At 38.7% G+C, this 25,385-nt stretch overlaps 1 protein-coding gene across 4 annotated transcripts in view; it reads left to right on the plus strand.

Annotated features, from left to right (window-relative positions):
* LOC105474645 (regulator of G protein signaling 7) overlaps nt 1–25,385 on the plus strand; it is a 569,035-nt gene that overhangs the window by 230,849 nt on the left and 312,801 nt on the right. For 3 of the 4 annotated variants that reach the window (XM_011729459.3, XM_011729461.3, XM_071073718.1), the window contains exon 3: nt 22,226–22,322. The exons of the other annotated variant lie outside the window; for it this stretch is intronic. In XM_011729459.3, coding sequence (XP_011727761.1) covers nt 22,226–22,322 — 97 coding nt within the window. The remainder of the gene's footprint in view (nt 1–22,225; nt 22,323–25,385) is intronic. 4 annotated transcript variants of the gene reach the window in all.

Here is a 25,385-nt window from a genome sequence, read left to right on the forward strand (position 1 = left end):
CAGGGGGAGTAATGGGGTAAGGAGTTAGTGAGGTCATAATCTGGAGAGAAGTATTCATGGAGAGATAACCTGTTAGACCTGGAGCAAAGCCTTCTTCTGGGGTCTAAATATAGGTATGGTGTCCTCGCCTTGAGTCTTTCTCCAAAGTCCAAATTGCAGTGTGAAGCAGGCTTACTTAACCTATTTAAAATGTGCCTCACTCGTGCACCTCTGCTCTAAACCCTCTATCCTCCATTTCTTAAACTATGGGCACCAAACTCCATAGCCTGCTGCTGGGCTATCAGGAGTGACCCTTGTCAGCTTGTTTCCCTATTTTCCTCTCTATCTAGAGGCCTTGGTTTTTCTAGGCCTGAGATCATTTTGGACACATATGTGTACTGGTAAAAAGATCTTTGTACAGTACACAATTTCCACCCGTAAGAATTTCACAGTTTAGGCCGGGCGCGGTGGCTCATGCCTGTAATCCCACACTGGGAAGATGAGGCAGGTGGATCACCTGAGCCCAGGAGTTCGAGACCAGCTTGTGCAACATAGCAAGACTCCATCTCTACAAAAGATAAGAATTAGCCAGGCATAGTGGTGCACATCTAGTCCCAGCTACTCGAGAGACTGAGGCGGGAAGATTGCTTGAATCCTGGAGTTCCAGGCTGTAGTGAACTGTGATCGTGCCACTGCACTCCAGCCTGGGCAACAGAGCAAGACTCTGTCTCTAAAACAAAACAACAACAAAAAAATACAAATACAACATTAACTGATAATAGACCTATGATGATAGTGGTATGTAGAGATCAAGGTGTGTGAGAAAAGGCTCCTCAAAGCCCCTGAACTTGAGCAGAATCTTGCAGGGTAAGCCCATGTTCACCAGGTAGGCAGGCATGAGGATGGCTCACCTGGGAAAATGATTAAAAACTCCAGTGTGGGAAGGATGGGGATTGCATTGAGGATGTGGAGGACCTCATAATATGCCACGTACTTTGAGCTTTATCCTAAAGACAAAAGAGAAAATCAAAAGTATTTTCAATAAGAGAGAAAAATGAGGAGATTTACTTACAACACACCACTCAGACCACAGTGTGGAAGATGGCTTTGAAGAGATCAAGGCTGCATAGGAAAGTGTGATGTGCTATTATTTGAGTTGCAAACTGGGCTAGTCATTGTTACTTGCGAGAATAACTGAAAGACAAGCTCTGCTGTTTTAGAAATGAATATTTGGCAGACTTTTTTAATGGAAAAAAAATAAGACTGTCATTTCAAGGAAAACAACTGACAGTATTAGTTGCCAATAACACATTTTGAGTGAAAGTTATAATTTTGGAATTCTTGTAATTGTCATGATGAGCCTGGGAACTTTCCAATAGCAAAAGGCTTTTTTCAATGTATCAGTGGTGATATTAATAAATGTCATTCGGATATTGTATGATGAATTGTGTCAGCATTTACGAGATCTGCATAATTCAGTGAATCAGTATTTTCCAAGTCATCAGTACATGCCATTCCTGGGTAAAAAGATCCATTCAAAGTCCAAAATAGGCAAAGGAATTTTAATACAGTAGGAGTATGAAAAGTTCATTGTTAAAAGTTTCAGATTCTACATCTCAGGTAGTCATTGACTACTACTTGTGGAGTTTTGGTATCGTAGCAGAGAAGAGTATCATTAATTGTCTGATGAGGTTACTAAAAATCCCTCCCTTTTCAAAGCATTTTCTGTGCAAGGATGGATTTTCTTCAACTAAAGCAACATATTGCAACTGATTGAATGCAGAAATAGATGTGAAAATCCAGCTGTCTTCCAAGCCAAACATTGAAGAGACTTGCAAAACTGTAAAATAACGTCATCCCTCTTACCAAATATGTTTTGAGAAATAAAGTTATTTGTGATAGATATTCATGTTACCATGTAACGTACTTATTATTGTAATTTTAATGACACAATATGTATTTTTACTGATTATTTTAATTCTTTATTTCATAGCTGGTAAATTTTCCATTTTTAATTGTTTTATTTTATTTTACATTTTGGGGGAGCATGTGCATGTTTGTTAAATGGGTATATTGCGTACTGATGAGAGGAGGCTTCTAGTGTACGCCTGGCTCAAAGAGTGATCATTGTATTCAATCGGTAATTTTTCAACCCTCAGCCTCCTCCCCTCCTTTTGGAGTCCTTAGTGTCTATTATATTTTCATCTTTATGTCTATGTGTACCCATTGTTGAGCTCTCACTTATAAGTGAGAACAAAAGGTATTTGGTTTTCTGTTTCTAAGTTAGTTCACTTAGGATAATGGCCCCCTCTCTTCCATGTTGCTGTGAAGGACGTAATTTCATTCTTTTCTATGACTGTGTAGTATTCCACGGTGTTTGTATATCACGTTTTCTTTATTCAGTTCAGTTGATGAACACTTAAGTTAGTTCCGTGACTTTGCTATTGGAAATAGTGCTGTGATGAACCTGTGAGTGCAAGTGTCTTTTTTCTACTATAACATGATTTCCTTGGGTGAATACCCAGTAGTAGGACCGCAGGGTCAAATGGTAGTTCTATTTTTAGTCAAAATTGGTAAATATTAATAGATATAGCCTATTTTATTTTTTAAAAATATCTTTGGAGGTCTCAATAATTTTTAAAGGCGTAAACCTAAAATGAAAACATTTTAGAACTATGAGGTTAGACAACTCTTTGCGGAAGGCAAGGGTTTGGCACTAAATAAAATGCGATAAGGTGGTTGCCAGAGGAGGACTGGGAGTTGGTTGGTTTGCTTAATTGTTTAATTGGGTGGATCTTAAGGATGGAAACTTCTTTTATTTATTTATTTATTTATTTTATTTTTATTATACTTTAAGTTCTAGGGTACATGTGCACAACATGCAGGTTTGTTACATATGTATACATGTGCCATGTTGGTGTGCTGCACCCATTAACTCGTCATTTACATTAAGTATATCTCCTAATGCTATCCCTCTCCCCTCTCCAATCCCCATAATAGGCCCTGGTGTGTGATTTTCCCCTTTCTGTATCCAAGCGATCTCATTGTTCAATTCCCACCTACGAGTGAGAACATGTGGTGTTTGGTTTTCTGTTCTTGCTATAGTTTGCTGAGAATGATGGTTTCCAGCTGCATCCATGTAGGATGGAAACTTCTTGCGTACGTTTATTTCCTCATGGAATGTACCCAATAATCTCTTCCAAACTGTTGGTTGAATCATGTTCCAGTTGTGGGTTGTAAAAACATTTAAGAAGGTGGTAAAACCTATTTTAATTTTTATTTAATAGAAGAGAATAAAAATAGTAGGCTTCACTACCATAGAAATAATACCTATTGTTTTGTAAAACTTTTGTTTCAATTAAATCTCTGTATGTCGGAATACACATGTATGTGCTGGGTCATGATGAAAAATGTTTATTTTAGTGCAGATTGCTATCAAAAGTTTTACAGCTTTTGCAGGAAAGGGTTGTGTTACTCCAGCCTATGCCTGGATTCTGACTTCACGCTTATATTCCTTGATTCTCTGCATCACTGGCTATTGTCCCCAGTGCCATTGTCTGATTTCTTACACAAGGTCCTTTATGTCTTTGTTTGCTTCTCCACACTGATCTTAGATTAATCTGATATGAATTATATTGCAACTTTACTTTTTCCTAGGGTTGTTTCTTCTTTGTTATCCACGTTCCATTTCCACTCAAGCCTGTACATTACATTCTTCCACTTTATCCCACAGATACCACTCTGCAAACAATCTGTTCTAGTCAAATTAACCTGGAGTTTTCTCATTGCTGCAGTTCTGCTTACGTCCCTCCACTCAGTTTATCTGATCTGCACTCAGTGTTCAAAGCACAAATCAAAGATCCCTTCCAGGGGAAGTCATTCCTTATCTCCTTTCCCGTCACCATCCACAATCCACAGTAGGCGTTCAGCACTTCTACATGGCAGATTCACAATAAATACTAGCTACTTTAGTGAGGTATTTAGAGTCATTAAATGTTTATTTCAATAACTGCCATATAGATTGAATGATGTAGGTTCTGCATAGTTTAAAAAATCCTGTAAATCCAGGCAGCAGTTCCCAGAGAATGCATGTGAACAGTCAGAACTTGAAGTAGGAGCATTTCAATGTCTTGGTAGAAATGTAAAGGATTGTATCATTCTATACAATCAAATGGAACATAGTCAGCATGATAAGTCTTTTCCTCAAATTTCCCCTGAGAGGAGACTGTGTTCAAGGACATTTATATTTTATTTGAAAAGAAAGCTGACATGCATTTTTGCATTGATTTTTGAAATATAATCTTCCATTGTAATGCTTTGCAAATATGCCCCCGTATACTGCCTCATAGGGGGCCCCCTTCTTAGCAACTGTGTAACTTTAAATCTATCGGTTTAATTCTCAGAACCCTAGCTGTCTTATCTCTAAAAAGGAATTAACAATGGTTGCATTATCTATATTACATGGTTGTTAGGTGTTAAATAATGTATATAGGGAGAAATAAGTTACAGTGTTCTATACCACTGACAGATGACTATAGTTGACAATAATATATATTATATAATTTTAAATAGCTAGAAGGAGGATACTGAACATTTCCAACACAAAAAAAACTGATACATGTTTTAGATTATGGATATGCTAATTACCCAGATCACTCACTATACATTACATGTATTGAAACATCACTATGTAGCCCATGACTATGTATAATTATTATTTGTCAATTAAAAAATTTTTTAAAATAATGTATGTAAAAGTAGAGGTCAAATTTTACTTTATTAGTATATGAACTGTTGTCTCTCACCCTCTTTTTTTCATAAGTTTGGAGTCTCATAGGAAATAAAAAAGTTAGAAAGTCCTTAAGGAAAGCCAGGTCTGGTGCCACAGGTATCCACAGCATTAAGGGAGGCCAGGAAGCCAGCAGCTGGAGCCTGCTAGGAGAGAGCAATCACTGTATACATGGGAAATTCACACTAATAGAAAAACCAATATATGGTACATTTTCCTAAGTAATACCTTTCATAGAGAGAGTTGGTATTCCTTTTAAAACATAGATTGGCATAATAAACTGAAGATTTTTACAGGTGGGTGATGACTACCTGCGGCTCAGTGTATTCTATTTATTTTTGTATCTGTTTAAGATTTTCCACAATAAAAATTTCTAAAATTACATGTATAATGCAAGTTTTAGAGTAGCCTAAATATAGATGTATTAGTCCATTCTCATACTGCTGTAAAGAACTACCTGAGACTGGGTAATTTATGAAGAAAAGAGATTTAGGTGACTCACAGTTCCACAGGCTTCACAGGAAGTATGACTGGGAGGCCTCAGGAAACTTACAGTCATGGCAGAAGGCAAAGAGGAAGCAAGCATCTTCTTCACATGGCGGCAAGAGAGAGCCGAGAGGGTTGGAGGAAGTGCCACACACTTTTAACCCATGAAATCTTGTGACAACTCACTCACTGGCATAAGAACAGCAAGGGGGAAATCCGTTCCCATGGTCCAATCACCTCCCACCAGGCCCCTCCTCCAGTTCGACATGAGATTTGGGTGGGGACACAAATCTAAACCGTATCAATAGGTCACATAAGATTTGGATTCATATGACTACTTACTCAGTTCACAGATTTCCTACATAGGTCATAGTCATTGTCGTCCATGTCAATTCATCCCTAACACCAACTAGAAAGAGAAGGATGGCCTTTCAAGAAGTGGGATAAAGAATCTTTATATTCTCCAAGGGAAACAGATCCCAAAACAAGGGACCAGGGCGGGCAAGAAGAGAAGGAGAAGCCAGGCTCAAGCCAGTCGCCCCACATTATGTTACAAATCAATACACATACAGTGGGGGAGACAATTGTTTCTTCCCCTATTGAGAATTCTTAGTGTTCAGTTCCCACAAAGCTGAGCAAGTAGATTTTTGAAAAAATGAACTGATATTTAGTAGAAGGATAAATGTCTCCTGAAAGAAATAATGTAATTTTATACCTATGGCTCTTAACTGGGCAGTATAATATTGCTGGGTATGATGTGGTGGGAGTTTAATTTGGTCTTTTAAAACTTGTAAGGTATAAAGATTTAAACCAACAACTTAATTCGGAGGTTCAGCATAAACCATTCTGTCAACCTGAAATAACTGCAAGGATCAGATCTAGTTTAAAGAGTTTATTCCAGTGAAAAGGTGGGAATGGCCATCAGAAAACAGACTCCAGAGAAATGGGGTCAGTGCTTAGAAGTAAAAAGTTAAGGTCTTGCTTATGTAGGCAGAAAACAAATTTAACAGGATTACAGCATTGTCTATACAAGGCTGGTTTATGGGTTACAGCAATGTAATGACTGGTCGCAGTTTGTTTTCTATAAAGCTTGTTTTCATTTCCTTTCCAACTTAAAAGTATATTTGGCATTCCATCTTAGACAATGTGATGGTCAAGTGAAGTCCTCCTGTGAGAAAGGCAAGAAAGTCAATCTGTAATGAAGATCAGCAGTGTAGAGGGGAAGGGTCTTCCCTGGTGCCCTTCAGTCATTTGCAACATTTTACAAAACAATATAGGAAGAAGGCTAATCTATGATCACAGAAACAAAGGTTACAGCTGCCTAGGTTACAGCTGCCCGTCACATGACTCAGGCCCCATAATCATATTCTTTTAGGGCTCAAAATAAGGGAGAGTTTCAACAGTTTAGATTTTGAATTACTTATTTTGACAATTCGTATACACAGGAATAATCTATTTCTGAAAAGTTGTTCAACTAATTACCAAATCAGCATTTTATTCGACCTCAACATCTATTAGTCACAGAACATTAGAACTGGAAAGAGACTTTGCTTCTATAAAAGACATAATTTTGGACAAGGATTTACCCCAGATTCTTCTTGGGAATGCAGTGAGATGTACATGAATTCTTTTTTTAATGTGGAAATAAATGAAGGTCACCAAAATGAAAACAAAGACAGGGTATGTATTCAGCACTTGCTATAGCAAGGTAATCATCCACCACCACTTGTGTCTAGCAAAGACTCAAAGGCAGGCAGAGGAATGGGAAAGCTCTGTAATGAAAAGACAGAGAGAGAGAGAGAGAGAAAGAGAGACAGAGCTCTGGCTGGAGGTTGTTGCATGGGGAAGCTGAAAGTGGGTTTCTAATGTAACTAGACTGAGGAGTGTCTAGCTTTCTCTGGTTTATCCAGAGTTATAGGCAGAGGCAAAAATTAGGGAAGCTTGTTATCATTGCCTGAGTCTTGACCATTTTGGACTTACTGCTGCTGAGCCTGTGGTTTGGCTTCCCAGGCTGGTTGCAGGGGCTGTGGGTCAGAGTTCTGTGCTCAGACGTGGTCTCTCCATTGTCTCTGTATACTCAGTTTCCCAAAAGGTACTGTTCAGGATACAGTGATTAAACCAGTATAATTAAACCAATATTTATCCTGAAGAAACTTTCAGTAAAAGAGAACAAAAGAAATAAGACATATACACATATGACTACAATGTGATACAGAGTGTGTCATAAGCAGGGAATAAAGAAAGTCATAATAGCTACAGAGAAAAGAAGACACCACATTTCCGAGTGTTGCACTCTCAGAAATAGTGTCATCTCAGAGTTTGCACAGAAAGAAGGAAGGGGAACATATGCTGTAAAGTACATGTTTTATCAAGGAAGTAGCATTCTCATTTTATAGGAAGGAGTACAAGGACCCAGCCCGGAGAGGCTGAATTATTTGCCTAACATCATTCATCAAATGACAGACCTGAGATTTGCACATGGCCAACAAAGGCCACATTCTTTACATCAGAGGTTATCAAAGCTGTTTATCCATGTGAGTATCAAAATGTTAAGGGAGCAGGTGCAGTTTTAAAAATATAGTCAGTATTTTTATTTTTTCTTTCAAACAATAAAAAACAAAGCTACTGTTTTTCATTATTCCAGCTATAGAAAGCAAAGCTTTACAGGGTCCTCTTGGCTGGTGGAGACACGTAGAAATTGCTGGCTTTCAATGGAGGGCGTTTCAAACTATCTAGGTGTCTCTATGAGACTTTAACACTCACCAAACTTACCAAATGGGGAAATAGTTTTAAACAGTTCAACATCACTGCCATGACCTTCTGATGTTCGTGTTCTAGCCATAAGATAATAGTCCATCTAGTAATAAGTAAGGCAAACTTTTTCATTTTTTATTCATTTCTTCATAGGATCATTGAGAATTGTCAGGAAGAAGGTAACTAGATATTCTGATTTTCTTGGCACTCATGGGGAAAACACAATTGTGGTGGATATAAAAGAGCCAGTTATTGGACTGGAAGTTATATGTTTGTGTGCCAAGGCTTGGACTTACTTTGCCTTGGGATTTTGTATGAAGTAGTCCACCATTCACCCTAATTTCTCTCCTGAGAGCCGTGTGGAATGAATGAATAGTTAAAACTAGGTCCTGTGCGGAAACTTCTTTCATAGATGGACCAGCAAGAGGGAGGTGTTTCTTCCAAATCCCCATATAAAGGGCAAGTCAGAAAAGTCACATTGAATTTTTCCTGCTTTAAAACTAACCGTTCTGTGGGTTAGAAAGATCGATATCGCTGTTCAGATACTTCTGAAAAATAAAATCCATCTTAACGTTGTAGTGCGTTGAATCGGCAACACTAGCAAGGGTACAATTAAAGTAGAAATCTTTTCCTTTTGTCCTTCTACAGTTTGCTCATTGATCTCAAAAGAATTCTAGGAACTGGAAATTTCAAAATCATTGTACAAAATAAGTAAACCAAGAGTGTTATACAGAGAAAAAGGTCAGATTTAGCAGCTGCAGAAACCACTTTAAAACTTTGAAAACCATGAAACACCTGAGACAAATAAATCATCATACTTATATTTATTTTTAGTATGTACACCTGAAATAAATCTTCTTCATTGGCATGAGAATGCTTTTGTCCTTTTAAAGTGCTTTTGCCCTACCTTCAGGTTATAATCCGTTTTTAATTTCATTTTGAAAATGATGGAAACGTGGTATTGTTTCATGAACTAAGCCAGCTGGATGGACCCAGGCAAAGCACTATCATATATAAGGTGGTGATGGCTGTGAAGTCATCCCTTGAATTACTCCTGCAAGAACTCTACTAAAACCATCCCAGGGACATCTCTGGGCTGCATTTTATAAGTACGTTACCATAAAAATAAATTACGTAAGTAACATTTCTTGATATCACATTATTAAAAATATATATTTTTAGCCCTTCTACCTACACTTAATCCAAAGTCCTCATGTTTCATCTCAGCGGAAGCAGAGTACTGCTGTCTCTTGTGGCTTTGAAAAGAGCATTTCATACTCTGACAGGTCCTGCCCAGGTTTCATGAGAATATTAAGCTCGAATGACCTGAGGCATCCATTGTGTGTAATAAATGAACTTCTCTCCTGTGCATTTGGAATGCCACTAGTCCTGTACCAGGCTTGGAAGAATTGAGAGAAGAATCACCTACATGATACTCTGAAATGTTCTAGGCTCTGCATCACCGAACACATGATGACAGAGCCGTATTTTCAACAATGGGTACGTTTATTGTTTTCAATCAGTGTATGGGACTAACGGAGATGCTTTTAGTCCATAGTGCATGTTCAGTCTTACTCCCTGGTTTGCAGTGTGGGAGTAGGATGGAAATAAGCATGCATAAGGCTGTTCTTCCCTCCATCAGTCCTGGAGCTGTGTGAAGGTGTTGAAGGGAGAATATCTGTAACACAGGTATCTGGAAACAGGTCCGTGATGCCCAGTGGCCATCAATAGACTGGGTTGTTTTTACACTTGTCTTTTCTTTTTTTTTTTCTTGTAGAGAATGGGGGTCTTGTTATGTTGTCCAGGCTGGTCTCCTGGCCTCAAGCAATCCTTCTGCCTCAGCTTTCAAAAGCACTGAGATTACAGCGGAAACCATGGTACCTGGGCTCGGCCAGGTTTCCCTTACAAATATCAAGTGGGGCAGACAATTGTAGCAGGATGTGCTCTATACAGAAATATGAGAATGACTGGGTCTGCTGCTCGTGAAAAGCAGGATGGGACAGTGTGGATCAACATTTATGGTTGTATGAATACCATGAATAGGATAAACAAGGTGTTAGTCACTAAATTCTCATACTGTAAGATGGTGGGGCTTCTTTTGAGCTTGAATGAGGCATGAATTAAATAATAGGAACTAGGTATGGATTCAACTAGCAGATAATTTACATACAGAATTTATTACCCAAGATGCTGGGAAACTTCAGTGGCTTCCAAAATATTTGTATGAATTTATAAACAACAAAGACATAAAAGGCTACAAGGAGAACCTGGGATTTAAATCAAAGAATTGAGACATTAGCGTAATTCTTACGTTTCAAAGCTATTTTAAGTCTATTGTACTCCGTGGAGGTATTGTGAGACCCCTTTCTTTTAGTAAGAATGTTTTAAAATGGCAAGCTCAGCCAAGTGCGGTGGCTCACTCCTGTAACCCCAGAGCTTTGGGAGGCTGAGGCAGGTGGATCACTTGAGGTCAGGAGTTTGAGACCAGCCTGGATAACATGGTGAAACCCTGTCTCTACTAAAAATACAAAAATTAGCTGGGCATGATGGCGGGCGCTTGTAATCCCAGCTATTCAAGAGGCTGGGACAGGAGAATCGCTTGAACTCGGGAGGTGGAGGCTGCAGTAAACCAAGATCGCATGATTGTACTCCAGCCTGGAAAACAGAGCGAAACTCTGTCTTAAAAAAAAAAAAAAAAAGTGAGTGAGACCCTGTCTCAATAATCAAACAAAATTTAAAAAAGTGAAATAATAAAATAAAATGGCAAGCTCCGCCAAGAGCCCTTTGACTTTTTTCATGTCCTTCCTGCCAGAATCTCAGAGATGAGCTGAATCCCAGGTATCTTCTGCATTCTCTGCCTTTTTCTTTCATTCAAATCAATGACTGTCTTTAGCTATTTTGTTTGTTAAGTATTCCTTGTTCATTTATTTTTTAGAGGAATGATTGGTCCATTTTTGTTACACAGAGAGGTTGCTGAATTTCAAGTTGATTCCAGAAGCTAGAATAGAAGGGCTTGTCTGAAATCAAGCACCTGCATCAATAAAAAAAAGTCCCAAGAGAAGCCTTTCATTTATCAGGAACTGTGGTCTCTCCATCTGAAAGGGGGCCGATGATAAAACTATTGATTCAGACTTCTAGGATTATTGGAGATGTGACTAAGAAGAAAAGGAATGTAAACAATTTCATTCATTAACTCTGAATTTAAAAGACTGTAAAAAAGAGATAATTTAGGGGTAGACTAGTTTAGTTGTTGAAAGTCAATAGCAATTATACAGAATGTTTACAGAGAGTATATTATAAAGAGCAGTTGGAGATATTTAACCCCCAAATGTGTTACAACAGACATTTGAATAAAGAACGTTTAAGTTTTTAATACTATTAAAGTGGGAATTCTTAATTATTATTATTATTTTTTTGAGATGGAGTTTAGCTGTTGTTGCCCAGACTGGAGTGCAGTGGCATGATCTTAGCTCAGTGCAACCTCTGCCTCCCGGGTTCAGGCGATTCTTCTGCCTCAGCCTCCTGAGTGGCTGGGATAACAGGCACTCAACACTAAGCCCGGCTAATTTTTGTATTTTTAATACAGAGAGGATTTCACCATGTTCGTCAGGTTGGTCTCAAACTCCCGACCTCAGGCGATCCACCTGCCTCAGCCTCCCAAAGTGCTGGGATTACAGGCGTGAGCCACCGCACCTGGACGGAATTCTTAATTATTTCAAATAGAAAATAATATTAAATATAAAAGTAATACATCCTGTTGGTGAAAAGGAAAACAACAACATACAAACACAGCAAAGAAGTATGTAGAGTAAAAAATGGAGGGTGATAATTCCTCATGGACCATGCCACAGATAGCAAAACTAATGCAAATTACCAGAGCCTTTATAATCTAAAGGGAATGATATTTCTGTTAAGAAATAACTTATATGTAAGTCATATAAAGTAAGGTGGAGTAAAAAAATGTAAACTAGCAATAAAGATCTCAAGTAGTTTACAGGGACTATGATCATATTCAGTTGGGATGAGAGAGGTAAGGGGAGAGGTAAAGACAGATGTCAGTAGGAAATTACACTTTGGAATGATCCTAGAAGTATAACTGAATTTCCACAGGCACAGATGGAAAAGGGAAGGGCGCAGCTGGTGCGAGGAAGAGTATGTGAGAAGGTGAGGCAGGCAGGAGCAATTGTTGAGCGTGTGGGGAGCAAGTTATAAGGCTAGAATGACAGTTGGGCGTCATATCGTGGACAAATTTGACTGGTCATTTTGCTTACAGAAAATTCGTGGGGTTGTCAGGCCAATGCAAGTTTTAAACAAGAGATGAAATATTTAGGCTTGTTCCCAAGTTTATTCTAGGGTTTGCTACTTGAGCGAACTGATGTGAGCTCAAATGGGATCAGGAGGTAAGGAGTTCATTTAAGAGAGAATTTCAAGCAGGCAGTATGTGAACTAAGTTGATAGCAAAGGTGGAATTGTGTTTGAGAATGACTACCGAGACACCTTCCAGAGAGGTTAAAATTGTCAAGTTGGAGAGGCAGAAAGGAGGATTCTGACAGAATTCATTATTCTGTGCAAGAGACTTACTCATTCCCATCTTGACGCCGAAGATGAAGCAATTGATTAAAGTATTCATGTGCTCTGCCTCCTCCTTTCCTTTATAACTCTCTATCCTGCCTACCCTCGAGGATCAGCTTAATCTTACTTTTCCCAGGAAGCCTTTCCAAATCGTTCAGGGGACATTGACAACTCTCCTATCTGAACTTTGACTGCAATAAAAATTAGCCATGAGGCCCCTTTTGAGAGTTAAAGAAGTGATACCTCCTAGGAACAAAAGAGAAATCTGGAAACCTAAGTTACTCTGTCACATACATTTAGCACTGTTGGCATTTTCTACCTTAGGGCAAACACTTACCATGGCCAAAGAGTACGGTGTAATTAACCAGGTGACTTATTTGGTCATGATACTTCCTTCTTTCTGTCTTTCATAGCTGTGAAATCTCATTCACTTGTTTGGCTTGTCTGTCCAATGTTCTTTTCTGCATCAATTTTTGTCTTTCTTTGGCTCTTTTTTATTTTTATTTTTATTTTTTGAGATGGAGTCTCGCTGTGTTGACCCAGCTGGAGTGCAGTGGCATGTTCTCAGCTCACTGCAACCTCTGCCTCCCGGGTTCAAGTGATTCTTCTGCCTCAGCCTCCCGAGTAGCTGGGATTACAGGTGTACACCACTACGCCCAGCTAATTTTTGTATTTTTAGTAGAGACGGGTTTCACCATGTTAGCCAAACTGGTCTCGAACTCCTGACATGTGATCCACCCACCTCAGCCTCCCAAAGTGCTGCGATTACAGGCGTGAGCCACCACGCCCGGCCCTTGGGCTCTTTCTCATTATTCAGCAACCACCCACTCTTATTTTTTTGAGGCTGCTTTTCTTACACTTTTTTCTGCTATATAACTCTATCCATGTATTGTTCGACAGGTTTTCACATTGAATAAGGTGGTAACGAATGCCTTTGGTTTCTCCACCCAGCACCCCTTCCAACTCCACCTCCAGTGTTATAAATCCAAGTTTTTGCCCCCAAATTCAGGTATGGAAATTAGAGAAGGAATTTCTCCTTGGGCTCATATAAACTTGTCAGCATTAAATAATGAGATTCAGAAAATATGATTAAGTCTAGAATTTATTTGAGCACAAAGTTTGAGGCTGTCACCACCTGGGTGACACAGACTCCAAAAGAATGGGGTTAGTGCATCCAAGTGTGGAGGTGAGGTTTCACTTATATGGGTAGAGACAGAAATGTAACAGAGTTGCAACATTTTTCATGCAAGACCAATTCTTAGATTATGTTACAGGAGTTTGATTGATTATAGTTTACTACATTCCAAGGAAGACAGATTCGACATTTTGAAAGGAGGTGTAATGGACTCTTATTTATGGCATCTTTCAGCCTTTCCTAATCGTCTACAGTGCAAGAGTAACATACTGTAATCTGTAATCAGAGAAGCAGGAGTTGCAGCTGCATGCTATGTGACTCAGGCCATATAGTCACATTTTTCTCAAAGCTCACGTAATTTAAAGTCCCAACAGCTTTAAGTTTGAATTATTTAATTTTACAAACTATAAAGCCAAGCAGTAAGGGCAGCCATTTTTGCTGTTCTGTGCATTGAAGAACTAAGAGAGGACTCTGGGCCGAGAAGAAATAGTGGGATCACCACAAGGAGCAGAGCGGAGGGGCAGTAAGCATGCCCTAAAGGCGGGCTGCCTGTGAGACCCACTCATGTGACCCTCTTTGAGTTCCAGAAAGCATCCCACAGTACTTACCACACATTTCTTTGTTCATGACAATTTAATTTGGGATTCTGTCAACCCAAGTAATCTCAACAAATACAATGAGCATAGTTATTTATTTATCTGTTTGTTTATTTTCAGTAGAGGTTATATTCCTTGAGATGAATGAGAGAAATGCTTTATTAAAAAAAAAAAAAAGCAGAAACATCTATAAATTGGAAAAAAAATACCTCTACTTTATTTCTGCAAAATCACAAAAGGATAAAATTTCTAAGCTTCTAAGCTTTCAAATGAGTTATGTCATTATGTGTGTGTGTGTGTGTGTGGTGTTTTTTTTTTTTTTTTTTTGGAGACAGAGTCTTGCTCTGTCACCCAGGCTGGAGTGCAGTTGCATGATCTTGGCTCACTGCAACCTCTGCCTCCCGGGTTCAAGGGATTCTCCTGCCTCAGCCTCCTGATTAGCTGGGACTACGGGCACCCACCACCATACCTGACTAATTTTTTTGTATTTTTAGTAGAGACGGAATTTCGCCATGTTGGCCAGGCTGGTCTCAAACTCCTGACCTCAGGCGATCCGTTTGCCTCAGCTTCCCAAAGTGCTGGGATTACAGGCATGAGCCACCGTGCCTCGCTGAGTTATTGTTTTTTAAATAAATAAATCTACATTTAAGATAAACTAGGACAGATTTACATGCAATAAGATTTTACTAGTTTCTATTTTTAGTCAATTATTCATGAAAACGGCAGGGTTTTTTTTTATATGAAAAGAGTAATTAATTCTGGGTTAAGATACTGACTGCAATCAACTGTAACGTGGGGAAAATTGTATCAATTGGAAGCAGCTTTAATTGAATTATTACAGAAGAAAACAGTTTGTGTTGCAAATTTTAATCTCATTATTCTTATTTAACTTTCATTAGAGACTGACTCTACTGTCTCTGTTTTCACTGATGAATTCAGAAGTGTAAATGATTTTCTGCATTCGTAAGGCTTTCTGAAGTAAAAAGAATTACAGGCGGATTTAAATTATGAAAACCTGCCACCACCTAATTGCCCAAGAAATCCAATAAGCACTTTAGTGATCATTTCTCCCATTTTCATAGCTAGCACTTAAAATGACAGTACATGCCATAATTTGAAAGTATGTACACATAGAAAAAAGCCATTCAATCTGCCCATTTAGTCTCCCATTTATATCTCCAAATGCCTGTGCTTAATGGTGGTTGTAATGCAGAGTTGGAAAACTTCTTTTGAAATTTTGATTGATTCATTTCTTTTTCAGAATTACAGAGTACAAAATGTTTTAGCTTTATTTCATACAAATGTTTTGCCTACAGTCAAGGTGTCTCTGTAAAGCTATTGGCTTAATGAAATCAATAGTAATGATATTGTGGTAAAGTTCCAGCAAATATAGCTACAAGTTAATTTAATTAAACTCCCATAATTGTTTAGAACATTAGAGAACTGGAAAGGTTTCAAGGCAGTGATTTTGTTTTCATCAATATGTGGGAGCCCTGTCTGGCAGCCCTCTTGAAGAATTAGTAACTCTCTTCAAAGAAGATGTACCTGCGTAATATGCTCCTTCTTTCATTCCACCAAGTGTTCAGGCGGGGACTGTTTAACCTGAGCCTTGTTTGAAATACATCACAAGCTTGAAGTGACATCGAAACTATTCCAAAGGAAATGCTAATTATGAATTCCTGGGAAAAGAGCAGGGTGCTGAAGTTCAATAGCGCCTTTCATCTTGAGGGCTTACACATGGCAATGAACTTGAGTGTCACATCTACAAGCAAGAAGACAGCCTCATAAACAGCCACTGATTTACTCTCTTGCATTAAAGGAAGAAATTCCTCTAACAAGTAAGCCGAAGAATCTCTGCATTAGATAGAGCAGAAAGAATAAGAGGGATAAGAGTGTTTTAACCTGCACTACCATGTTGAGCTATTCCTGTGTCACTATTTCTGACGCTGATAATATATTTTTTCACAAAAGTTGCATACAAAGAAAAACATATCAAACATCTCAAGACTAAATTTCAAATTAACTTCCACTTTTGTTTTGAGGCTCTCAGAAAAAGCAAACATATGCCTTAAACAAAAATACACCAATCCCCTCTCCTTTTTTTAAAGTGAGCCTCCATTATGGACCAGGCACTTTATATATTAACAATGCAAAGATGAGTAAGGTAAGAATTTTTTCCTCCAGAAGTTCACATCTAGGGGAAAACAGATAGTTTTACTAGTTAATGAAATATGGAGGGTTCTGAAATACAAGCATAAAAAAGTTTTGAATGAATTCAGCAGTACATATTCTCAAAATTACTTTGCAAAATATAGTTGTTTAACTTTTACTTTTATCACACATAGTGAATCAGTTTGCATTAAAAAATTAAGTCTTGCAAAGAGCACTCAATTTAATTCAATTTTTAATCTTCTAAATAACTTCAAGAGGCAAATTTGTCAAGAAAAGATGAGAACAAAGACATTTTAAAAGTGAATGCAATCTCATTTCCCCTTCTAAATATGATTTTTTCATAGCTTACATAGCCTTTGCTTATATGCACAAGTATTTCCCCTGACATTTCTTCAAATCGAATCTCCTGTCTTGCAGGGGCCAACATGAACTCAGTTTTCTACAAGAAATCAAAGACAGAACTTATGTATAGGCATATCTGACTACTTATTGCTTGACAATTTATTGCATCTAATAAATATTTGCACTTAACTACAGCATCTTTGCCAGCTGAATTATAAAACAAAAAGGGTCTGTATCTTCCTAGTACGATGACGAAGGAAGAAAGTTATGTTGAAGATGATGTGATGACGGTGTTGGTGGTGGCATTATAGTAAACATTTAATTAGCATTGTTTCACTAATTCTCACCCTTGATAAGATGTATACAATTTATGATTATCTCCATTTTACCGATGAGATAACCGAATCTTTGAGTGTTAAGTTAACTCATCTGTTTAGATAGCTTTTGAGTAGTGTAGTCAGGATTCAAACTCAGGTCTAACTGGCCTAAGTGCATGCTTTTAATAACTACAATTTGCACTGAAACTAAAATGTGCTGATAATTGGAAGCAAATACATTTGTATAAGGTCTTGTTTGATTTATTATTTTATTTTATTTATTTTTGAGACAGAGTCTCATTCTGTAGCCCAGGCTGGAGTGCAGTGGCAGGACCACAGCTCACTGCAGCCTTGACCTCCCAGACTCAAGAGATCCTCTCACTTCAGCCTCCTGAGTAGCTGGGATCACAGGTGCTTGCCACCGCACCCAGTTAATTTTTGTTTGTTTGTTTGTTTGTTTTTTGTAGAGATGGAGTTTGGAGTTTTGCCATGTTGCCCAAGCTGGTCTCAAACTCCTGAGCTCAAGTCATCCTGCGTTGGTTTCCCAAAGTGCTGAGATTCCTGGCGTGAGCCACCAAGCCTGGCCTGGCCTTGTTTAATTTAATAGCTTCATCTATTTGTCTCCAACAGAGAATTGGCTCTTTGACCTAATGTGGAAACTTACCTCCCTCTGAATGCTGATGATTATTTCCAGACTTCAGTCGTTTTGTAGCTAGGAGAAATCTTACAGATCACCTGCTTCGAACTTCTTAAGAGTAAAGAAAATAGCCTTCAGAAAAATCCTCGGTGACCCAAGGCACCCCAGCTCTCCTGTCCATTTCCATCATCTCGTGTTCTCTTCTCCAATGCCCAGTTTCCTCACCCTCAGAAACAGGCTTATGAAAGTGAAAACACACAACTCAATGGCATTTTAATGAATATTTGCATGTGCATATATGTGTGTGTATACACATATATACACATATATACACATGCATATATATGCGTGCATGTATGTATATATACACAAACACACATGCATATATGTATAGGATACTTAAGGTACCTGAGTCTTTTGGTCTAAGACTAAATTGCCCAAGTATTTTCATATTTATTGGAGTTGCTTTTTACTATCCCTCATACCTCTTACTGTCTAACTAACTTGCTCTATTTTTTTTTTGCTTGCTTTTAGCATTTTTCTTCTCATCCAATTGCTGTTCCTAATAGTGAGAAAACAGACCATCAAGCATGTTCAAGTCATGCTTAATATAAAAATTAATAGACTCTGAATGAATGCTTGAGGAAATGTCAACAGATGAGATGGATGTGTTTTTTTATGTGGCCTTGGTCACTGTGACAACCAAAATGAGTGATTGAGACATAAATCTCAGTCATTGAGGCTTATTGAGAGCCAGCTTGAGGACAAGTTACGGATGCCTGTGTGGCTGTTTTTCCCAAAGAGGTTCTTAGGAGGTTTAGTATTTATACATTTTCCTTAAAAAAGAGAAGGCAACAGTGAGAGGAACGATTACATACCTGGGAGACTTTCATTAGTGCCCTGTAAGTTTACATTTTACATAAGATAAGGTGAACATTTGAAGAAAAAGGGAATGGAGGGAGCAGACATCCCAGGGAGGAGTGAAGGAATGACTAATCTCATTTTAGCTTTGTTCTGTACTGGGAAGATAAATCATTAATCAACATTACCAATGTGGAGTCTTTCAAAAGGGTCTGTTTAGCCCTTAGGGAAGCAAGCTGAATGGTAGTTAGTGAGGAAGGGCTACAGCGAGGTGTGTCCCACCCCCCATCCCATCATGGCCATGAACTTAGCTTCCAGGCTTTGCCTGGGGTCCCTTTAGCCAAGAGTGGGTCCCTTCAGTCATTTGAGGGCTAGAATTTTCTTTTTCTTTCTTAATTGATTTTAGTTTTTAGAAAGCAGGGTTTTGTTGTTTTGTATGTGTCTTTGTTTTTTTCATTTTTGTTGTTGTTGTTTTGTTTTCTTTTGTTTGTTTTTGCCTCATTCTAGGCCATGGCAAGGTTCATGGATAAACCATGTCTGAATAAAGATAAAAACAGCTGAGTGCATGTACATGATCACATTTTCAGTCTAGAACACCAATCCTGTTTTTACTTAGAGTTAACATTTTTTTCTCTTGTGCAAATTATGACTCAGAAAAATGGAATATTTTGAAATACAACCACAGAAATCACTTTTACTTTCCAGCTTCCTATTCTCACTCCTTTGGGATCCAATGAACTGAGAGGGGATGAGACTGTACAAAGAAAATACTGCCACTCATAGCTACGTACCTTAATTCAGCGCCAACCAGAGGTGATTGTTGCCACATCTCTAGGTGCTGAGAAGAAAGTGGGAGTCAGAGAGGTTTCCATGTCCCTCTAATCCACCCTGCTTTAAACCATTAAGCAGATAATGCAAGGATTTAGAGGCTGATATGAGGCAGGACAAAGCAGCTTATTCTGCAGAGCATTGTGACAGGTCAATCATGAGCAAATAGTAACAAAATAAAAAGTCACGAGAGTATATCTATTTTCATGTTTCTAAACTTAGAGATCTTTATTACATGAGAAGTGAGGTATTTGGTATTTGGTTATTGTTGGGGTCTTTTACAGGCCTGATAAAAGCATTTTTTTTTTCTTTTTTCTTTTTTTTTTTTTTGAGACGAAGTCTCACTCTGTCTCCCAGGCTGGAGTGCAGTGGTACGATCTTGGCTCACTGAAACCTCTGCCTCTGGGGTTCAGGCAATTCTCCTGCCTCAGCCTCCCAAATAGCTGGGATTACGGGCGCCTGCCACCACGCCCAGCTAATTTTTGTATTTTTAGTAGAGACAGGGTTGCACCATGCTGGCCGGCTGGTCTGAAACTCTTGACCACAGGTGATCTGCCCGCCTTGTTCTCCCAAAGTGCTAGGATTACAGGCATGAGCCACTGCACCCAGCCTCATGTTCTTTTTATACTTGAATACTGAGCCAACTGAGAACCATAACCGTAAAGACAGGCACATAGGGGTCACAGCATCGCCCTGATTGCTGATAAAGGTATTATGGAAGAATGTTTGTGCACAAGTCACCATTAATCCTGAAACACAATCCTGAATAGACTTGCTCACCCACTAGGGCAGGCATCTCTACATCAGCAGAGTTGGATGTGGGCTTCTAGCCAAGAGAAAAAGAATGGGCCCTGCAGGACAATTTCTCATTCCCAGCTCTTCTATCTGATAAGTCAGCTCAGCTCCCCTGGAGTAAATTAGGGGACAGAGACAGGCAAGTGGATTAGGGTAATGGTGCTCCTTCCACATGGAAACAAACACGAAGATGGAGAATAAGCATCCCCAGATATCATGGGTGTGCATGGACATTTGGTCTAATATTTGTTGTTCTATATATGTACCAGGCTTTGTATATGTTGTGTCGTTTGCTCTTAAAATACTTTACCCCACCCTAGGCCCAATGCAATCCCATGAAGAATGCTATGAAGAAATTTTTACAAGTGTTATTATCACCATTTTATGGATCAGAAAACTGAGTCTTAGAGAGGTTATTTAACCTACTCAAAGAACATAGATAATAATTAGAAGATCTAAGAGTCAAATACAAACCTGTGTCTCATTAAAACCCATTCTTTCCACATCTCCAGTTATTTGTCATGGTAATACATCTGTTGATAGTGTGATTACAACATAGCAATGCATCCATTGATATCAAGCACATTAGATTTCTTAGTTGAAAACCATTCTAAAGCTGTGTTGATGGAAATTTAATAATTCATTAATATAAAGTTTAGACTGTGTTTTTTTAACTGTTTACGTTGAAATAATTTTAGGCTTACAGAAAAGAAGAAACGATAACAGAATTCCCATACACCCTTTACTCAGCTTCCCTTAATGTTAACATCTTATATTAACCATGGCATAATTATCAAAATAAGAAATTAACATTGGTACAACACTATTAGCTAAACTACATACTTTACTCAAATTTCACCTTGGTTGTCACTGTTGACTGAATTTTTTGAGGGTAGGAACTGTATTGTATGCATTTTCATATCCACAGTGCCCAGTTGAATATCCGGTCTAGAGTTAGTGATAAATGGTTGTGGAATGAGTAAATGGATGAATGGATTTTAAGTCCCATGCTACCACTTGCGTATGTTTGTGTGTCTCTGCATCTCCCAGGTTTAGAAGCATGTGAGGAAAGTCTATGGCTATGATTTGAATGGAGGCATGTTCTTCAAAACTAAATTCCACATTGACTTTGTGAAACACAGTCCTTTAGAATTATGAGCAATTTGTAAAAGTAAAAGAGAGTGTACTAACGAGATTGAAACAAAGATAAAGGGGAATCTAGTAAATGGGCAGAAGGCTGTGGTGTTACATTCATTTTATTGTATATATATGTGTGTGTGCGTGCATATGTGTGTGTATACATGCATGTGTATGTGTACTTGTGTGCATATATGTGGGTGTACATGTGCATGTGTGGAGTGTATGTGCACATGCATGAGTATATGTGTGTGAGAGTGTGTATGTGTGTGTATTTGTTTCATAACATACTTCAGTAAGTACCTGGGCAAGAGATGTAATAGTAGTTGGCAATCAGTCCTGGATTTCTAGGCAGGTTTTAGAAATTCACTGTAAAACAAAATCACGGAAATTCTCTTGCTTGAAGAAGCAATTCAAGCAGATGCTTTTAAGGCTCTACTTGCTTTTGCACTGATTTCAGTAGAGATAACATTAATGAAGCATGAATGTGCTATGACAATGGTTTCTAAAAACTTGTGAAATAAACACTCTTTCATCTTAACCTTTATAACCAGGGTACATGAAGTCAGGAGAAAGGCAATATTCAAAGCACAAAATTCCTATTGGTAGCTTAATGGACCCTAAAATGTATGTTTTTCTTGCTGTTTCCTCCATCTGTTTTTAACAGAATTTAAACTATTAATGTGGCAAAAACTAGAAAGGCAAGAATACGGCATTGTTCTTAGCTGGGCAAAACTGGAATACAAAATTTTTACGAGAGCTGATTCTTTTTTCAAAAAAGTTCAACTTCGTAAAGGTTTTAATTATGTTATAATTGTTGTTTAGATGGAAGACGTCATAGCACGTATGCAAGATGAAAAAAATGGAATTCCTATTCGTACGGTCAAAAGCTTTCTTTCCAAGATACCTAGCGTCTTCTCTGGTAAGTCTGCATGGAGCACAGCTCTGTTTTCTCCTGTACCTCTTAGATAACGTTAAAAAACTGATTCCAGCTGTTCACTATTGAAACTCTCTCTCTAATCCATTATTCAATAACCACTTATAAAATGCCCGTGGCACGTTTATCATGTGAAACACTTGAGATGATAGTAAAACGCCAAAAATCATGACCCTGTTCTAGGTTAGTTTGTAAAGACAGAATGAACGAATGTGAAATAAAAAACAATATTAAAATAAATAAAGACATGTAAAAAACAATGTTATGAAGGTTGTATATGGAAATTAGGAGGGTGAAAAAAATCAATGATTTCTTTTTCCTGACTGATGGGGAGTCAGGAAAGGGTTTCTACAGAGCAGTGGTGAGCTGTTTGAAAGATGAGGAAGAGCTGTATTCACTCAAGACCACTGTCACCACCGGCTGTGTTCACCCAACTTGACAGTGACCAAACTGTAGAGACCTTGGGTCAGGTTATGAGGGTCTGTGAAAGCTAGCCAAAAGAATCTAATTCTGAGAAAAGGGAAAATACGGAGACATTTAAGATTTTTGGCAGAGGATATTGTGATGAAAGTGCTCGGGATAAACTGGCATTCAGTGAGGGCAACAGCACTGTGACAAGGGTAAGGCTCTCGCAGGAATAGTTTGGGTGCCCAGGTCCTGATATCCAAGGGCTAAAGGAATAGAGAGGAAAGAGCATGAGGGTTTAGTGAATAACTAGGCATGCAGAATAAAAGACATAGCCCAATGGATTTCGTTTTTGTTGTTGTTGTTGGTGGTGGTGGTGGTGGTTTATTTTAAAATGGGGAGACTGAGAGATAAAAGAATCATTATCCAAAATGGGGAACCTCCCCGGGTTTGACTGGCAATGACTAGAGAAACCCAAGACAAAAGGAAGTGTAAGAAGCTGAGCATCTGTGCTCTGACTCAGAGCACACAGGAGGCAGTCAAAGTGCTAGTTTTGGGGCCTGGGATGTGCTGGGGCATGGCCTACCACAGCTTAGGGAAGAGGTGAGATCAGGCAGCCCGAAGCCTCAGCAGCGAGGAGGGAGGCGACGGCGGCTGATGCTGAGTATGGGTGGGAAGAGGGTGCTTCATGGGATTCCTGTACAAGGGTTGCAGGCTGCCTCCTCACGACCAGGATCAAGAGAAGATTCATGATCAGGAGGCCGTCAAGCCTGGAAAGAGGGCAGAGATCGGGACAGGAATAACAGGGCAGCAGGCCTCCGCGTTGGGGTTTGAGAGCTGTGTTGCTGTCAGAGAGAAGAGAGGGAGCTTGGAGCTGAGGAGAGCTACTGTGCAATGACATTTTGCTCTAACAAAATGTGTCCTCTTTTTTCCCTGTTACTCCCTCTCACGCCCACTTCGTTCTAGTTTCTTGCTCTTTCTTAATGATGCCTTGTACTTTTTACATCTGTGGCTTCACTCCATTTCTCCTCTCCTCACTGTCCCACTTACAGGCCATTCTGACTGTTAAATTCCACCCATTCTTCAGCAATCAGTTCAGAGAGCTCTTGGGTGAAAGCTGTCCCGAACCTTTTGTCTCTGTGCTCTCAAAGACCTTGATTTTTGCATCTCTTATACGCTCCACTCTGTCTTAGAGTTATTTTGCATATGTCTTATATCCCTAGCTAAACCTTCAGCTCCATTTGGTCAATGATTCAGAGAGTTAACTCCACATCTAAACACACATGTAAAAATGTTATTCATATATTTATTGATGAGCTAATGAAAGGGATGAACTTATCTTCTTTAGAATTCAGGCAGATCAATGCGCTACATTGCCATCCTGCACTGGGAACTGTGGTCAGTTCAACTGTGTGCGACCTGCTTAGGGGCATTCAGCAATTATGAAAATACATAGGCCAAACAAAAAAGCTTTGCTCATCTGATTAAGCTTGGCTGCAATTTTGGGATATCTACTCTATTGGAGTCTCAAATTTTTGATCAAGTTCTTCAGATAGCAAATATCTCAACAGCAAGCTGTTGGAAGATTTCTTGGTTGACAACATTAAGATTTTAATTGAAAAATAAGATTGGACATATAGATTGAGAATTAACCTGGGAATCTCTGATAATTGTTTTAATGTTCACTGCTGTAAAATAACAGTGGTAGCTATTAAATAAAGAGAATATCAATGACATTTTCCACGTTAATGTAATTAGGTCTAAGTAATCATTTTATGTTCCCTGGAAACTCTGCAGGCACGCTGTGTCTCATAGGTTCAATTCACTGCTTTGTCGTGGATTTAGTTGGTATATCTAGTATTATGTCTAGCACTTATCAGCTTCTTTAGATTCATATTCCCAAATTATAATGTACTCAAGCTCCATCCACTTTACTAGAACTTTTCAGTCTTTTCTAGTAATATCCCTCCCCAGATATTTCTTATAATCCCTGGGGGTTGTTAATTCCTCTGTTCTTTTGTGGCCCTAGTTGCAACCGACTGGCTGGCTTTCCCAGCTCTTTCAGCTTCTCCCTTCTCTCCCTGAGCATGTATCATGGTCTGCTGCAGAGCTGCTAATGAAACAAGGAATCCACTGATTTTATTGCCCTTAGTAGAACCAGAAACCAGTCGTGATGAAGGCCTGCCATATGTGGAAGGAGGGTAGTACAGTCGTTGCAGACTGGAGTCAATCCTTGCTATGGACTGTTCCACAGGGAAGGAAGGATCTCAAATGTTGTAAATCTAACTTTCTCAAGTTACCCATTTGTGCTCCTTAAAGCCTCATTACTTCCATGGACCGTTAGTATCAGAATCACTTGGAAACTTACAGGGAGAGAAGAGTGAAAGAATGCAAAATTACAGCCAGATAGTTCCAGTGTTCTATGCCACTGTAGAATGACTATAGTTAACAATAATATATTGTGTAGCTTCAAATAGCTGGGAGGACATTGAACCGTCCTGACAGAAAGAAATGATAAATATTTAAGATAATGGATATGTTAATTACTCAAAAAGGATAAATGTTTATCATTTCTCAAACACTTTTCATTATTTATCACCATACATGATTTGTTTCTTGTTTTGTGTTTTGAGACAGTCTTGC

The sequence above is a fragment of the Macaca nemestrina genome, chromosome 1 (assembly GCF_043159975.1).
Source record: "Macaca nemestrina isolate mMacNem1 chromosome 1, mMacNem.hap1, whole genome shotgun sequence".
In the NCBI taxonomy this organism is placed as follows: domain Eukaryota; kingdom Metazoa; phylum Chordata; class Mammalia; order Primates; family Cercopithecidae; genus Macaca; species Macaca nemestrina.